At 38.5% G+C, this 18,781-nt stretch overlaps 1 protein-coding gene across 1 annotated transcript; it reads left to right on the top strand.

The window, feature by feature from the left end:
- The first annotated feature begins 299 nt into the window (after positions 1–299).
- LOC129281862 (zinc finger protein 503-like) lies at positions 300–4,941 on the top strand. Its single transcript, XM_054917790.2, has 2 exons — positions 300–1,262; positions 3,146–4,941. The coding sequence occupies exons 1-2, from the start codon at positions 1,191–1,193 to the stop codon at positions 4,556–4,558; spliced, it is 1,485 nt and encodes a 494-aa protein (XP_054773765.2). The 5' UTR covers positions 300–1,190; the 3' UTR covers positions 4,559–4,941.
- The last annotated feature ends 13,840 nt before the right edge of the window (positions 4,942–18,781 follow it).

The raw sequence follows: 18,781 nt of genomic DNA, 5'->3' as shown, positions 1-18,781 counted from the left end.
CTGTCAGCTCGTGTTAAAATCGGCAGCCTGTCACGTGTGTTGTTCAGCCCGTCAATCTCGAGCCTGTTCGAAAAGCCCTGCTTGCTCAGGCGATGATTGATTGACGAGAGAGATAAAAATCTCCTCTAACTCATGGCTCGCCTTTGAAGCTCACCGACACCCCAGCTCCAATGGCAGGGCGATGTCAATAGCCCGGCGGAGTGCAAGGGCTCGGGTTCGTTTGCTCAAGCACAACAAGGCGGCGAGGTTTAGAAACGGCTTTTAACGAGCGAAGCACACATACACACACAATCCCAAATACACAACGCACCGACACATTGAGAAAGAAAAGTGCGAAATGTGTGCCATACAGCTTGCTTGTTTTAGAAGAAGCAGTCCCCGTTAGCCTTTCCTCCCATCACCAAAAAAGAAGGGGGGAAAATCCGGCTGTCGCACAGGGTGCGGTTGTCATTCAAAGCTACTCCGCCGGTCTCTTTGTTGTCACACATTAATTGCGATTATTGGGCCGATTTATCGCGGGGAATCATACCCCCTTTCAAAAGCCGTTTTTCAAATTACTCGAGCCATGTTATCAACAACAAAACGCTGACATAAATCAGACGGAATTGACAAGGCTGACACCGCACTTGATTGATCGCAGAGCAGCGAGCAGCACTGGACGCCTGCCAACGGGAATTGCTAATCGCGAATTTGATTGGCTGGCGCGGAGCATGTGACAAGATCACATATCAATCATCCCAAGCCTCTGACAGCTACACATCCCGAGCGACCAATCGCGCACCGCGCACGGGCCGTCGCCCCGCTCCGATTGGCCAGCGGTAAAGTCCCTTCATCTCGCGTTGTAAATTCAATGTTTGACTTGAAGTGTTGTCGGCAAATTTGTGGTTTTGTGTGTTGTCTGCAGCGGCGGTGCGCTTAGAGGAGTGCTTGTGTGGCTCGCGTAGACAAATCCATTCGCACAATGGGGCCGAGCTAGTGGGCCAGTCAGTGACGGCTCGCCGCCCGCACATCTCTCTCTCCCCTCATCGCTACTCAATTCTCAGCTCTCGCTCTGAGCGGACGTATGTCGTACCTACTCGCACCATCTCTTGTCAGTGTTGTGATCTCTTTCTTGTGATATTCTTGCTATCTGTTGTGATACAGTGCTACCCACTTTGTGAATATTTCTTGGTTTATACCCGATTTTCACCATGCTTGCGACACGGACGCAACCCCTAATGCATACGGAGTATTTACAGCCCATGGACCCTCTTCCAACCACGGTAAGATCGGTATTTTAATTTCACCATGGTCACAATGCCCACCCGCTCTAGTTTTAAAGCCATATTTGTCAAATTTTTTATTTACCAAGTAAATTTTTTTATTCATGACGTTTAGGTTTTCCATAATGTAGGTTTATTGTATAATTGAGGAAATTATAGGAGCAGGAACAACACGTTATATTACTATTTTTTCAGTATCTGCCGGCATTGTCTTGCCTATGAACATGTTGAAAATTATTCCCCGACCTACCGTACCTGCTTCAATCAACCAGGGAAGTGTTGTGCAATATCATTATCTATGCCCGGTGTAGCTTATACTTATAGTATGCTTCCAATAATCTAAATTCTATGTCATTTATGTTGCAAATCTTTTTTTATACTACAAATATACATAATTATGCTTGACGGTTGCAGAATTTATGTCGTACATTTCAACAAATCATGCTGCCGTGACTTCTCAATTTCGTAATCGTACAGTAAATCCGGCATGCAATGAGTTGATACCTGACGCTATCATGGCTATACCTACATGTATACTCGCAGCCAACTATGCATTAAACATGTTATGATATAATTAGGTTTCTGTTAAACATTTTGTATTGATAGGCCCATATATTTTGCTTTTTATTGTCAAAATCTTGATTGTCAATCATGGCATTGTCCCTTGTGCGTGTGTACAGAAAGACAAATTCAGTTCCAATCATTTTAGTTGAATTGCGTTTGGTGCAAACCTGCTCTGCGTGCACGGTCGATACGCGATAGACTGGCAGGAGGACAGACAGGAAAGAAAACCAAAACATTCATGCTGTAGTATGAGTTAGGAACTGTCTCAGAAGGAAATGAAATACCCAGTGATTTCAGTAGCAGTCTGTTCGTAATGGTTTCTGTTCAATACTGATAAAGTCGACTGTGGTTATTGTGTCGGAGATTTCATAGCTTGAGCTAAGCCTTATTATTTACTCTTCATGCCACAGTGTATCGCATACTGAATTTGTATTCATAGATGCCGTTGTTGAATTGAGTATGCCTACACATGCCCATATTCCGACGCTTGATTTCCCATTGATCATTTTCCAGTGAATTCGGCGGTACACACTTAAAAAGAAAAACATGTAGGCCTACTTTCCATTTTTATCTTGCAATTCCTAAGGACCTATTGGTGAAAAAGAATAAAGCTTAAGCGATTGGGTGCAAGTGATATATTTACCATAAAATGTACAAACATGCTTTTGATTATTGCCTCACATTTTTGCAATTTTTTATTCAATATGCACGTTTTCATAAAACCCTTTTGCTATTTTAGTCATTTACATTCACATTGTAAATTGTACATTGTGTCTGTGCTGATGTCATAATGTATTTAGGCGACACATTGCTATGCAATAGTAAAAACAACATTTCCCAAATCTGCAATTCGCAAGCAAAACCCGCTTTGTCTTGCATGTGTATTGCAATTGCACGGACACTAGTACAATAACGTGGTATCTCGATTCTCGAAATCGAAAGTGATAATACGTGGGTTATAGAATGAATTACCAATCATCAAGGTTATGAATTCTTGAGAAAAGCTATAGATAATAGATTATTTGTCACACTTTTTGCATTCATCATAATATGAGGAGAAACCTCTGTACACATTTCTATGAAAGATGCTGATCACTTTCTTTGGTAGGGATATTTCAAGAAGTTTTCTTGATTGTGATATGTAATGGTTATGCGCGGCGTGGAATTTGGAGAATTTTCTTTCGTCACATTAATTCCCCCTTGCAACCAAATGCTCATAAATAATCACTTTCGGTTTGTATTAAGATTGAATAAACACTATGATTTTTTTATCATGATTATTAATGTTTTGTTTCTATTTTCATTTTCTTTCATTGCAGTTGGATGCGAAGAAGAGTCCACTGGCCTTGCTGGCTCAGACATGTAGCAGTATCGGAAAGCCAGACCCTCCTCCCAACTCGAATGAGATGAAGACCGGGTTGACGGCTCCTCTCGACATCGGTGGCAAGAAGTCCCCTGAGAAGGCAGCGACCACGGTGCCCGAGCTCGACAGGTCATCGTTCAAGCCTTACAAGCAAAACGAGAAACGCGACGGCGATGCCTATGTGACGAAAATACCAGGTTACGCCGACAAAGCAATCTCGCGGGGATCCCCTCTGAGTGTCATCACAAGCACGGACTCGAAACCAATCGCCAGCGCGACCACCTTCACGTCGTCGCCGCCGTCGCCAACGAAAACAAGGACAGAGGCATCGAGGCCAAGTTCGAATCAGAGTACAACAGAAACTGTCTCAAGTCACACCAGTACTGGACATAGCTTTGGCTGCACAAGCTCAGGTGCTCATAGTCCGAGTTACCGAGGTGATTCGAAGCCCCACTCTCAGGTTTCCACTGCCCCTATCTTACCGACACATCTCGTGCCCCCTGCACTAGCCACAGGATTCAAACCGTCTACATCTCACACCAGTACTCCACCCACTTCAGGACATTATGGTGGATGCCCTTCGCAGCTTCTTGGACACCTACCCCACATTGCAGATCCTGCAAGCATTTCAAAGGATCATGCTGGACATATTTTAGCTGCTACCGCCGGTTCACCTTACGCCACCGCCTATGCACGTGTGAAAACCGCTGATGGGGGCACCACATTGATGCCTATCTGCCGTGACCCGTACTGTTCACATTGTCAATCAGCCTCACTTGCAGCTTCTGCAGCATCGGGTGCAGCATGCACGCAATGTAGACATGATGGACTATCACTCGGCGGGGCCGTTCCGTTTGCACTTCCCGTTCCGGGTGCGTTTCCCGCCTATTTCCAATCGGGAAGTCCCACCGCATCAGCCACGCCTTATCTCTACCCTCCACCCCCGGTACCCGCCCAAACCGAGCATGGACACGTCTGCAACTGGGTTTCGGGCAACACGAGCTGTGGGAAACGGTTCGGCAGTGGCGAGGAGTTGCTGCAACATTTACGCACGCACACGATGCAGTCCAGCGAGTCGATAAGTACGCCGTCTCCTTACGCCTTGGCATCGTCAATCAACGCCCAACTTAGTGCTTACTACATGCACTATCCTACTGCAGGACATATCCCTGGTTCCTTTGGACTTACAAAACCAGGAGTACCACCTTCACCCCTTAGCCCAGGATCCGCCCTAAGGTATCACCCCTACAAGGCACCCATCCCCACCTCGTTGGCCACCCTCCCTGGACTCCCAGCCGGTGCTTACTACTCCCCGTATGCTTTCCACGATCTTAAAGGTCGACTCGCCGCAGCTGGAGTACCCCACTAGCCAAAAATCTACCCAGAATGGTGCACGAAACTCTTTAATATCACACCTGAAAAATTATTATATTATGTGTTCACTGTGTTAAGTTTCATATTTCTGTATTCAGTTTAAAACCTGTTACAAATGTTGAAGTACTTTAATTGCATCTTGTTGGTTCGTAAGGACTGTACAGAGATTTACATTTTATTCGAAAAGTACTATTCTGTAAGATGAGGAAATCAATTGTGAGTCTATCTCTCAGAGAAAATATTAGTGATATGAACAAGGGAAACTCTAGTTGAAAGTCTCCTCTCGGTGTTAAAAAAACGGTCACTACTAACTAAGAGTGCTGTTCGTCCCTATGTGTAACCTGAGATGGAACGCGAAATTTAATTGCTCAAGCGTACTTTGAGTACAACAAAAAATAATTTATATTTAAAATCGGTCCCAAAATACAGGTTATATTATATGTTTTTCTAAATGATTATTTCCTTTTTAGTTCATACTGATCTTATAATATTTGATGACACGTTTTGTGTTTCATTATTCTATAAATACTGATATGATGGAGCGAGACGAGGGATATTTTGCGTTGCCCAAAATGCGATTCACTATTTCACTTACAGGATAGCATTGCGCCTTGTCAGGACCGTTTATTAGACGATCTAACTCATTAATTTACAATGGCGAAAGAGCAGGCAGTATGGAATTATTTATGACATGCATTTCACACGGGACTGAAACAGTTGGGATGTAACCCCCTATTTATGAATGAGCAATAGGGCGAGATGCTAAACTGGCTTCCCGTCATAAGAAACTCTTTATTCACAAATCAGCCTGCTTTCTCCTTTTCTCCGACGCGTGCATGAGTAACAGTCGCCGCGCAAACAGACCATCGTAGCAATTTATCTTCTTCCCTGGCGCGGCACTGGAGAGCTGAAGCTATATCATGTTTGCAGCCCGAGCGAGGAAGGTGCCGTGTTGGCGAGCCGTGGCGATCATTTATGCCCTTGTCATTAGTCGCTTACTTCAGTTTCTCCACCCAACCCCTCTCGTTTTCTCCATCTCCCCCTTTTTTTCATCCTCTATCAAAGCAAGAGCTACGCTTGACTAGCGCGCTGATGACGGGGCGGAATGATTGATACAGCAGAATAAGACATGGTTTGGGTGAATTATCATGGCCGGGTTGGAAAGAGACCTCACCTCATCAATCTCCAAGAAAGGTCCCAAGCTCGTGTCAAGAACATAAATCCGACTCGGTATCACAATACTGATGGGCACCGGGACGCGTCTACTCTTGTTTTTATCATCTCTTTAACCGCGCGCCTCCATGTCATGAATCTTTTAAAACCTCCACCATTAGGAAGCTAATTAATCACAAGTATCTCCTCCGCTCGCAACGAGCCGAGAGGAAGACGGACTCCCTACTGCTTTGTTTCTGCCATAAACGTCATCTTTTATTAATTACACTCAAGCACCCCTACCCTTCTACTTAATAATAGAGCAGCCTTATTTACCCCCAAATCCTAAATTGCCGGGTTTTTTTTGTTGCATTTGTTGACAAACCATCGATACTTCCGACAGCCCGTTTATCACCCTAAAATTAATTCAACTGAATTACATGTCGCTTTTTATGCGTCACGCTTCTTTCGGGAGGAAAATTAGCCCCGGTGCGCCATTAAGATTGATTAATTACTGCATACTAGAAAGATTAATTTTATACGTGTTCTCACTTTTATGTGTTGACTATTATAGTGTTCTGATTGTTTATATTTATGTGTGTATATATATACAACTCTTTTTCTGTATAGAGAGGTTAAAAATGAACAGCCGTGACAAAGTTAATGTGGTGTTTTATTAATGTATATACGTGTACAGTTTAAAGAGATTAAAAAAGATATTCCATGATTTCAAATTGAAATAAACGTTTGTTGTTTTATCATTGCTGTATTTGTGACCAAGTATAACACTGGAATTAGCATACATCTTTAAAGATTTCTTATTCAAATGATTTTGGGTGAAAAATTAAGGCATTAGCGAAACGATGTCTGTATATGCATGACTGAGTGCAGAAATAGGTGGTTGACCGATTGAGTTGATGATTGTGATATGGCCGATTGATTGATTGATTGGATTAATTGCACAATCAAGAAAGGATCGGCATAAATAGCCGATCTTTTGACAAATTTATGTCCGCCCCCAATGGAAAAAAACCTCAAAATTTAATCAAATTTTTTGTTATATAGGATCGATATAATGTACTTAAATTCAATTTTGGCCATTGTTATTGATAAGACATAATATTCATCGAAACTTCGAAAAAATTCAATATTTTGCTAATCATTCATTCCCTCATGAGAGCGTATTTTAAAATAATATTGTTCACGAATCTGACTGGCAGGATCGGATGGAGCTTGACATTTCTATTGAATGGACAATGATGTGATTGATATATTGATTGATTCATTTATCTATATGATTGATTGATTGATTGATTGATTATTTTCAAATTGATTGAAATAATTGTATATGATTTGGGGATGCTATACCTGTAAAACGAAGGGGAGCTTGTATATTTTGATTAGCGGGGTAATTTCATGAGTAATAGAATGAATGCATGCGTCATTGAGATAATTCATGAGTGACCAATTGGCCAATCTGATTGGAGTTGTTGCTGGTTGATTGGTGGTCAGTGTTGATTCAATGATGGATTGATTGATTGATTGATTGATTGACTGAATGGTTGAATGAATGATTGATTGATTGAATGAATGAATGATTACGCATTTTGTTTGAATGGTTGTGATTTTTCAGTGTCGTGAAGTAAAGCGATAATTTTGTGACAAAGGGGAAACAGAATAGTGGAAGTAAATTAATACACGAGATAGAATGAAATAATAAGCTGAGATTTGTTTTAATAAAACGCTATCACATTTTCTCAAAATTGATTGCATTGATGGTGAATGAATAAATCAATACCCGGGATAAAAACATGATGAGCAAATGAAGTTATTTATTTCATCAAAATGTACTGGTCGTGAATATTTCAAAAAAAAGACGTAAAAACAGTAATACAAAACACAATTAACAAATTATCTGTCACTTAATTATTCAAAGAATTATTTTTTAATCGTTTGCCTCATTGAGGCGACCATTGTACCAATCCATTTCGGAAAAAAAAAACCATTGAAAATGCAATCCGCTATTAACCATATCTCTATCACAAGAATGGGGTATTTGTTAAAGATAGATACTCCAAAGTGCCTCAGCTTAGTGACGTAATTTCATTTGAAAGCACGGTTACGTTGAATAATATTTTATCATCAGTTTTAAGATCTGGTAAAACATTTTCAAGCATCATTTCATGGATATCCATGGATTACGCAATTGAATGAATTATATCACTTATTCACAAATATTTATTTCCAATTACATTGTGTGTATGTGTATTTCAAATTCATAGTCATTTATTTCATTTATCTCTAAAAAAACAAAAAAACATACAAGATACAATACATCGAGATCGATCAAAATGATTCCATAGTAATGGAGTAATGAATATAATTGTAAAATGACAAATAAACAAAAATAACAAATTACATAGGGTAATAAATGCGAAGTGAGGGAATAGCAAAAGCAAAATAGACCTATCTAAGCTACTCCCTGATTAACATACATTACTGAAAAAAAACATTTTGCAATCAATTTATTGATGAAATAAAAGAATTAAATTGAATTGAATTGAATTGAATTATTAGATTGCAAGAAACACACATTTCAAAATCAACAAATTAGTAAAGAATTTGAATAAAAACAACAACTAAATTAAAAAAAATATTTTAAAAGCATACACATAAAACAGGCAAGCTTATTCATTGAGAACGTGGTGCGGAAATCTCTCACAAAAGGTAGGGGGGACAAGAGGCTGGAAATTTGACAAGCCCCCCCCCCCCCAAAAAAAAAAGAAGGTTATCACCCCAAATTTAAGGTCACTTCGACCCATGAGTATACATATTTTGAAGGTAAGACTTACATGTTACTTTAAATGAATTTAGCGAAGGACTTTGTTTTATTTCAGGGGGAAAACTGTTCCATACGAGTGGTCAACTCTAAGTCTTATGACTGTTCTTGATAAAGAAAAAACGGTAAAAAGGGATGTATAAATTATCAGAGTTTCTTGTATTATATTTGTTTACACTGCGATTTGTTTTAAAATAACTGTTTAATGTGTCAGGCAGCTGATTGCTGTAGTATGAAAACATAAAACTTGTAGTGTGAAGGGTATGTATATCATAAATTTTCAGAATCTTTAATTTACGGAATAATTGATGAGAGTGAGCTAAATATGGGGAATCTATTATCATTTCTATTTCCTTGCGAATACTTTTTGATAAGCAGTGTTTGATATCCATATAACCTAGTAATTTTCATATAAATATTCACAAGCATTCAATTAAAAATTTCAACGTCACTATTAGGTTTAAATTTCCTTGTGCATATAAAACCGTTCAAAATAAATGGGTTTATCGTTTTGTTTTCTTTGGAAAGTTGCTTATCGACAACGATCATCATGACCGTGTTCCATTTCCCTGTTGCTCATCTATAAACAAGAAATGTATACACACATATTATTTTTTTCATTTTAATTCAACAATAATATCGAAGCAAATTGCTATACAGTAAACAAGACATGCAAAGATGACAAAAATGTATACAAAATTAATGAATATCCAATACATACAATATTATACCTAAAAAGTGAGTGGAAATAAGTATAACTGTGAGGCCTTTTTTCGGTAGACCAGCGGCATCATGATTGCTACTGCCATGACTGCCGAGGAGGGCCATTCTCCCGTTTTCATTTGTCAATTTCACATGTATTATTGTATATGTATTTTTACTTGTTTTTTAAGGGAAATAAATTCAATTCAATCTATTTTGGAGGGAAGAGTAAATCTTAGCTCGAAAATCAAACTAATACAGGATTAGGTCATAAAAATCTCGAACAGATACAGCATATTTGAGATTAATTCTACCCCTGCATGCCCATGCCAGCATGACTAAAAAGCAGAAAAATATTTCGTCTGATTATTTCAAAATATGGCCTCTTAAATTTATTATTACATCCTTTGTCTAACCACATAAATTTTAGATATCAACCTTTAAGCCATCTGTATGTATATCCTGTTCCTCGCTAACATTAATGACAACCAATATGATTGATACTCGGAAAAATATGTCATAAATCACTGAGGAAGGTAATGAAATGACAAATATGATTGATGAATAATTGTAGGACACGATCTGCAAAAAGAGAAAGTAAAGATTGCACCGTCTTTTCACAACAATGAGAATAAGTATCAAAATATCAAGCTCTTAATAAAGTCATTATTTCAACATTACTTTCGTTATTATCCTTATCACTGTTATTATTATTATCATAATTTTTTTTTGGATATTATTATTATTATTATTATTATCATTAACAAAGTTTACTTTTTGATATTGAATTCTCCAAATATTAAGCAAAGTTATTTAAAATGTGTATTGTTATTGTCCTGATTATTTTTTAAAATCGATATTATTATCATTAATACAATCTTTCCATTTACGCACCGATCAGCGCTTTTTGAAACGCGCATACCCAATCATAATTCATTTTTGTCATGGCTGCATGAGTTTTGTCTTAAAAAAACCCCGGAAGAAAATGGCAAGAAATGTAAGTACCTGGCCATTCAAATGTTAATGAGTGTTGTGGGTATATCGTATGGCCTGCATGTCCCTCAAAGATCTTTGGTCGAAATCGAGATGGATCTTGACCGTGTTAGTCAATACAATGCCCTGATTCGTATATCATGGTTCAGGGATATTTGTCGCGGTCAATTTCTTGCGGACATCAAGCCTGTCCTATCAACGTAATGACATCGGTAGCCTATATCTAAATGCCATGAATAACAACCCGAATTCGGAGACGACTCTTTTATCTTTATTTTTGACTTGTACTCCAATAATCACAACACCGTCAAATCCAAATGGAGTTTTCGTTATTTCAATATTATACCTAAGATATGATTATGATAAACAAAAGCAAGGCTCTAACAGGCTTGATTACATTGATAAGAAAATCATCCGATATTGGGTATATTTTTTGTGAATTTTTGCAACACCTGTTAAATTTTACCGAACATCTTGTTTCATATACCATTACCTTATAGTATCCCGTTTTGTAGAGAAGTTTTGTTGATAATTCAGTAAAAATCATCGACAATGTTCAGATTCGTTACAGAAAAAAAACACGTCTAAGTTAGATACAAAAGGTATGTTTGGATAAAGATCCACATAGATACATATAACAATATACATAAAGAGTTACATATATCATCTAAATCAATTCGATTGGGAACAACAGACTAAATAATAATGTAAAAGGTGTGGAAAATATAGTGAGCGATATCTAACAGTCTATATATTATGTAATAGGTAGGTGAGTCGAAATATAGGCCTCGTAATGTTCTTTTCTGATGGAAATGAATGCATCTGTGAGCCATTCGAACTATTCTGATATTGCTGGGAACATCTTTTCTATTTTGATTACCAAAACAATACCAACTTGAATTATATCTATTGATAGGGTTATATATATAATGTACATGGTATATAATATAACCATCATGCTGATAGTGCTTTATGGAATGATATTCTCCTATATAGTAATACAGAATGATATCTACTGATAAGTTTATATAATGATATCTACTGATACGATTATATAAAATGATCATCTTCTTAAGTTAAGGTTATATAGAATAATATCCACCACTGATGGGGTAATATAGAATAAAATATACTGATCATGCTTATAGTGCTTTATGGAATGATATCCACTGATAAGGTTACATGCATGAAATGATACTGATAAAGTAATAAACAAAAATATATCTACTGATAATGTAGAATGGTATCTATACTGATGAGATTATATGGAATGATATTCACTGATTTTAAGGTCACATGAAATGATAAACGACTGATTAGGGTTTTCAGATAGTGAAGTGTACAATAAATACGAATTGGGATGATGGATTGCCATGCCTAATCACGATAATGGACGGACATCGGTTGTTTGACCAAATTAGGGTCATTAAACATGTATTTGAAATACGGTTCTTCATGACTCTGCCCCATCCCTCCCGCCATTTTCCCAATTTGTCGGTCATTTTTATTACGACTCATCTTATATGTATATCGCCAGACATACTCTGTAAGATGATTTACAACGTGGCACATAAGTTGAGAGGGACAGTATTTGCGCAGTTCTTAAATCAAAAGAGGGAATATGTATTTAAAAAAATGGATGAGGGGAGGGGGAGGGGGGAGGGGGAGGGGGGAGGGGGGGGGGTAAATATGGAAAATGCTAGGGAATCTTGCGTACCGATCACCCCCCTCTATCCCACCTTCCCCATTTTCTTATTGAAAGCATGGCCCTGGGAAGCGGGGGTTCTTCAGCAACCCCCAAAAAAATCCTTGGGGGGGGGGGGGGCTGCGTGTATTATTCTCCATAGGCAGCATCTCGAGGTATTCTGAATGATGTTTACAAATGGGAAAAATGTAACCAAAACGATTTTTTTTTGCTTTTCAAGTTTCACGGGAACAATATGACCTCCATTTTGTAGTGAAAACCCCCTTTGCTGTTGCTTTTCCAATTTACATCAGCACCCCCACTAAAAAATCGTTCACAGGGCCCTGACTGGTATGAGGAAGGGTGTTTGTGTGTGTGGGGGTGTATGTGGGGGCATACCCCATGTCTAAACGCCATACGCCACTGACAGCAAGACAGTTTAGTCAGCGTTATGTACAGTCCTTGATGAATGGTAGATGATTGAGGCCTGTATTGGCGATGTGTAACATGCCTTTCCCTGGCAAATAGAATCCTTAATTGCAAGATCAATCATGGCCAGTCATAATACTTCCACTCATCTCTAAAATCTCAAAAGGAATCACACCACCCTCCCCCTTTTTGGAGGGTTTAGTTCTTAATTGCTTTCTCGGGCGGAGATGGGGGAAATTATACGCCTAACATGACAAGATGGCGATTTATGGCTGGATTGCAAAGCGTACGGAAGAGGGAAAAATTGGTTAAAGGCTACCATAGACCATGTCAGCTTGAGTGATTAAACGGTTTAATTAAAAATTTGTGGACTAGATGGATGATATCGAGATAAGGGCGAGGCTTATGGAGGGTGAGGGTGATGATGAGAAGAGCTGGATTTGTTACTAACCCCAGCACATTTATCATAATCGTCGCCGTCATCGTAGTTGCCATTATCATTATAGTCGTCATCATCATCATCATCATCATCGTCACCACAATCAATATCATCACCATTTGCATCATCGTCGTCGTTTTTGTCATCGTAGTCGTCATAATCCTCCTCATTTTACTCGTTGTCATCGTCACATTGAATCGAAAAATAGATTTAGGGTGGGTCATTAGAAACTTTCGACGGGTATTTCACGACATCTTTTCAGCATCTACTGGGCATGTAATTGGGGGCACAAATCGCGCGTTGCCAAGTGGGGTGGGGGGGGGGGGTAAGGGGTAACACCACCTTACGCCCTTACGATATATGCACTAGCCTGATAATAAAGAGTCGGTCGGGAGTAGGTAAAATCGTATGAAGTAAACGTGATCCCCATCCATGCCAAATGTGTTTTTTTACCGATTCCTTAACTTCAATCTATTTTGTCTTTTATCTAGGCTATACCAGTAAATTAAGCCTATTAGGGTACAATATTATCAAAGGTTCAGTATGCTGTTGAATCAAGATGATTTATTTCTGATTTCATATCTGATCTTCTTTATATTTTCCTCTTTAAATTGGTATTAGCGGGGAAATAAACTATAATAAACTGATAAATCATATAAAACATGAAAACTAGAATGTTTATTTTCATTACTCTAAACACACATTTTAAATTAACCTTTATTTTAAAGTGCAATTAAAGCAAGGTTACTCTAATCTTTTCATTCATGGATTCGCATTGAGTCGACACGTGTCCGATTCGACTGGTCATATCGGATTTCGGTTTGAGGATACTTGTAAGTCGATCTGAAGCTGTGCTATCCGAGTTGTACGGGTAGGTAAACTATATGGTGCGAGGAAACGATCGCTTTCGCGTGCAAGTTTATACTCTCAAGTTATAGATGATATGTTTTACCTGCGACTACTTAAAATTAGTTGTTTACCTGTTGCAAGCCAGCAGGGGCGGTTCTAGGATTTCAGAATGGGGGAAGGGGGGGGGGTAGAACTAAAACTGAAAAGCCGCCCCTAAAAATGACAAAAATTATAAAATATAAGGAAATCCCTCAAAATACGGACACATTTTCTCTCTCTAAAATAAAAAAATGTGATCAAATCTGGACAGCTTTTCACGCTCAAGGATAGGACGGCGGGGGGGGGGGGGTGCACTGTATAAGACAGTGTAGGCCTTTGACATAATACAAACATCAAGTTATGAATCATATATAGTTTGGAATAACGCTGTATGGTGAAGTTTCGGTTTATTTGGGTAAGTGCATGAGCGAAACCTGGGTAGTTTGATAAAGGGGGGGGGGGTGACCTAATGCTCCACGATACAGCCCCCTATTCATTTTCTCCCTCCTGTTTCGTTAAATCATTTTGATTTAAAAAAAAAAGTGATATTTATAGAAAATACAATTCAACTGTGGAAAAAGTCCAAGATGTACAAAACAATGGTATAAAAAGAGAAAATAAGAGAGATTGGAGAGAGAAGACACACACGTACACAAAAAGGAAAATGGGAGGGGGGGGGGGGTCCTTCAATCTGAAAATGCCATTATTGCGCTATACGGCTAGTGTCTTTAATGACACATCTTGCTTCTAAGCTTAGGTCTGTTAAGCTAAAATACAACATACTTATAGAAATATTTAAAAAATAATAAGATGGTGTAAACAATGATCAAAAGGAGAGATGGGAGATGGATGTCACGCATGTACACCAATGGGGAATGGGAGGGGCTTGTTCATCATTATACGCTATACATGCTATATGGCTTGTGTCTTTAATATAAAGACATATCTTGCTACTAACATGACTAAGCGAAAAGAAATCTGCACATTGTCATGATTATAACGTCCTATCATGTCTCCGGATCTGTTTTCCAAGGGAAATAAAGTGAATGCAATCTACACGCTTCCCAGCTACAACCTGGTTTAAACAGGTGGGTTTTAAAATGCGATGGAAATGACTGGATCCCAGTTCATGAACTGAGCCAAATTGCTGTTCGCGCACCGCTTGTAATCGGGTGATGAAAACACAATACAGTATACCTGTCTTGGAGGAACCATTTTCGAGGGGACATTAAAGGTGGAGCAGGAATTTTTCAGATTAATTCAATGGTGGCGTCAGGGAAAATATTATCCCTACGCTTTGATTTCTTATAGTTAGCATTTTAAAAAATCATGAATCATTCTGAGATCCATGCACAATTATCGATCAAAGACGAACAACCAAGCACATTCATTATTTTTCTGATATACAGACATGTCAGATAGACCTGTAGAATATATACGACATTGGGGAGGGGAGGTGAGGCACGGGGGGGGGGGGGGTTGGGGATCAGCGAACGAGCTCACTACGTATATTAACAAATCGACCCGTTCTGAGAGCCTGTCAATTATTACAATAAACTGACCCTTTGTGTCACCTCATAAAACCAAAACGGTAATTAAACCATGTTGTAGGTCCTCATTACCCACATCGGTGTCGATATTCCGTGAAAATTCATACCAAATAAAGTTTTAAGTCCTGGTCATGGAGGCAAAATGATAAACGTCCACATGCCTGCATCTTTCGCTTTCGACCCACTTGTTTAGAGTCTGACCCGGAGCGAGCAGCCCAATTGTTTAGATTATTTTCTGATAATTAGTATAAGAAACCGGAGGTGAAAGGTGTACTGGGGATTTAAGACGAAATAGAATACAGTAGATATGGTTACATATTTCATCTTTTGCTGGTAAAACGTAGGTGTGAATTGTTGAGCGCAACGTGGAAAAGTTGAAACTGCAAGTTGATTTATTATTATTATTTTTTTTTTTGGGGGGGAGGCAACTTTATCACTATTAAAAATGTATAGGCAACCAGGCATGCTGTGCCGTTATGGTAAAGCGGACCTCTCACCTTACAACTAAGAGGTCATGGGTTCGAAACCCTGGCTCCGAAAATTATAAGAGTTTGCAAGAAATTGCTGCATTCGACCCATGTGAGAAGAATTCCATGGGTAACTGGATGGAGTCATTATCATGTTTCGTTCCGCGAGCAGACTCATTACGCGCCATCCAAGATATCTATGCGTCATCTGGACCAACAAAGCATATTATAAAAGCGTAACAAAAAACAACCATCACAAAATACAGAGATGAACAAACCCATATCGCGCTTGAGTAATTATCATTTCGAATAATTGATTTATGATCTGACTTTGGGAAATCATTTTACCAATTTGGCAACTTTTCCAACCTTGTAATTGTGAATATGTTAAATGGAAGGTATAAAATTGGAACGAATTTTTGTTTGGAGATTGCGATTCGAAGGCAACGACACTTTACCAATTTCAACTGTATTCATTTTTATTGAGATCACGAACCTTTTTATTGATAGAAATGACAACCTAAAGTTGATCGAAAATCAGATTTTTTGTGGAGTGGATGGTGGGGGGGGGGGGGGTGTGGTGATGATTGATAGCGATGACATGTGACAACCGATACATTTTTATCTGTATCCATCACTTTATGTATTCACTGCGTTATTGCCCAATACGAAACAGTGGTGCATGAGTCTTTTCACTATATATTCGTGAACAGCTCTAAAGGTTCTCAGATTCCCCTACAGTGCAAATATAGTCTCAGTTTATGTATTTGCTATTATGTTAGATTATGCAATAGGCGTATACTCGCACCAGATGAGTTATATTCAAAATAAAGTGAAACATATTCGTACTTTTTCCACCAGCATGGTAAGGAAGACAATATAAACGATTGCTTCGATAAATTTGTTTTTAAATCAGAAAATTTATGCTTTCCAACGAATTTCAAGAGAAAAATAGGGGTATATACGCTTTAACACGTTTAATAAAAAATATAGGCCTGTCAGAACATGATTACGCTAGGAAAATCTCGCCCTCCGTGGTCATCATCGAACTCACCAGAATGATTGGTCCATTGAGCCCTTTCGATGTCGGTATTAGTCTTTGGAGGCGAGACCCGACGACCTTCAAATGCTTCAATCCTGTTAGCCACAATAATCTCTCTGCATCGAGTGTGCTTCGCCGAGATTTTTCCCTCTGTGTTTGCCGCTTATCGACCCACTACATCGTGTTTCAAAAGAAAAGTGGTCTTCTGAGACTGAATTACCTTAATTTTATGTAAAATGATCAAATATGAATGCAGATATTGAGAATCTTATATAGCTCACATGGACACGCCCCCAGTAAGCCCTACTTGGTTATGTCGTGTGCAAATTGTACGAACACCGTTATCAAACACTACCCAAGATATTTATAATGTATTCATTCTTTATGATATTGGCCTACAAAAAACAACAACAATTTTTTTCAATTTGACTATAACCATTATCATAGGGGCACTTGCTGAAATAAACATTTATTATGTAGTTTTCTGTATTTTAATAGATACCCAACTGCTATTGTATATGTTTCAAATCGAATAAAAGCTGTTAAAGTTTTTATACAACCCTTTTTACTATGTGAACTTAAGTGTAGTTTTTTAAGAGTTTAAACAAACATGTTGAATGTACATGATGTAATAAAATTAAATATTGAAAATTAAACTTAGTTTAATATTTCAAACACTCTTTTAAACTGTGAAACAGTTACTGTAAGATTCATATGATAAAAAGCGTTACATAAAAATGAATAGCGTTTTACTGCATGTGTAACTAATTTAACGTATATGTAATTTCTATAAATTCTATAAACATGTCATATTGATGCAAGGTTTGTCATATTTTTGGGAAACCTTGAGCACCACCTGCGAGTTTTTTTTTTGACGCACCCTATCAGACCCAACACGGTATTTCTCTCCCTGCCGATAATCGATTCCATCGCTGTCTGTTCTAATTAAAAATCGATCAGGACAATTTAGACGCAACGCTCTAATTGGGCCTCTGACATAATATTTACTTCGTCAGCGGCAAAGGGTAAAGAGAGAGAGAGAGCGAGAGAGAGAGAGAGAGAGGGAAAGACAGACAGACCGTGAGATAGTGCGAGAAGGAGAGATAGAAAGGCGAAAACCAATCATTGAGGCAGAAAAGTGAAATCTTAACCCTGATAAATCATAAAAACAACAACAACAAAAAAGGTTTTAGTGAACGGTTCGTTCACATCTACCGCTGATGACGTAATCATAACGTCACTAAAGGATTCGAAAGTAATGAAAGTCTCCGCCCCCGAAAAAGCCCACTAAACAGCGATACCATACCTTTATTTAGATGTTCATGATATTAAAAGAGAGATCGGCCTCAGGCATACTGGGAAATGAAACCTTTGACACGTCCACATCTTACCCTGATAACATGTAGTTAGAGGGCGCCACAAAGAGTGATAACAAGTGAGAGACAAAGAGAAAAGGCTGGTGACGAATCGCTGCACGAGAGTGGTCATACAGGAGGAAGATATAAGAAAGGTACAAAAATAGAGATATTAAGAGGGGAAAATAGAGAAGGAGAAAGATAAATAGAGAGACAGGGATCGGTAGGAAAGGAAAATGACTAAATTGGCTATAAAAATATGGCATCATCTTGAAAGTTTTCAAGGCCAATTAGTGTTTGGCCCTGATAGAGCAATAAGTTCCTGCTTCGTCTCGAAAGTTTTTTTCTGCTCTGTTTATGCAATATCTTACTTTTTCTCTCATTTATATTGTCATTTATGATGTACGTGTATTTGTTTTGTTTTCTTCAAATCTTTCTGTGGCTATAAGTCTGTGTATAAGTGTCTTTCTTTTTGTGTCTTGAGTTAAGCATTGCTCTCCTTTCAAGAAGCTGCAATTCACGTATCGACTCGTCTTTCTGCTGATGGTGTCATATAACAAAATATTGACCGATGCCAATGATGTTCCAATAAATGCAATTCAATTAATATTACATGAACCTCACGTACTGTCGATAATGTCACAAGAGTGGATTCTTACCCTTTGATTGTTCTGCAAC

The sequence above is a fragment of the Lytechinus pictus genome, chromosome 18 (genome assembly GCF_037042905.1).
Source record: "Lytechinus pictus isolate F3 Inbred chromosome 18, Lp3.0, whole genome shotgun sequence".
Taxonomy (NCBI): Eukaryota; Metazoa; Echinodermata; class Echinoidea; order Temnopleuroida; family Toxopneustidae; genus Lytechinus; species Lytechinus pictus.
The sequence above is the reverse complement of the archived record's forward strand: the minus strand, read 5'-3'. Positions and strand labels throughout refer to the sequence as shown.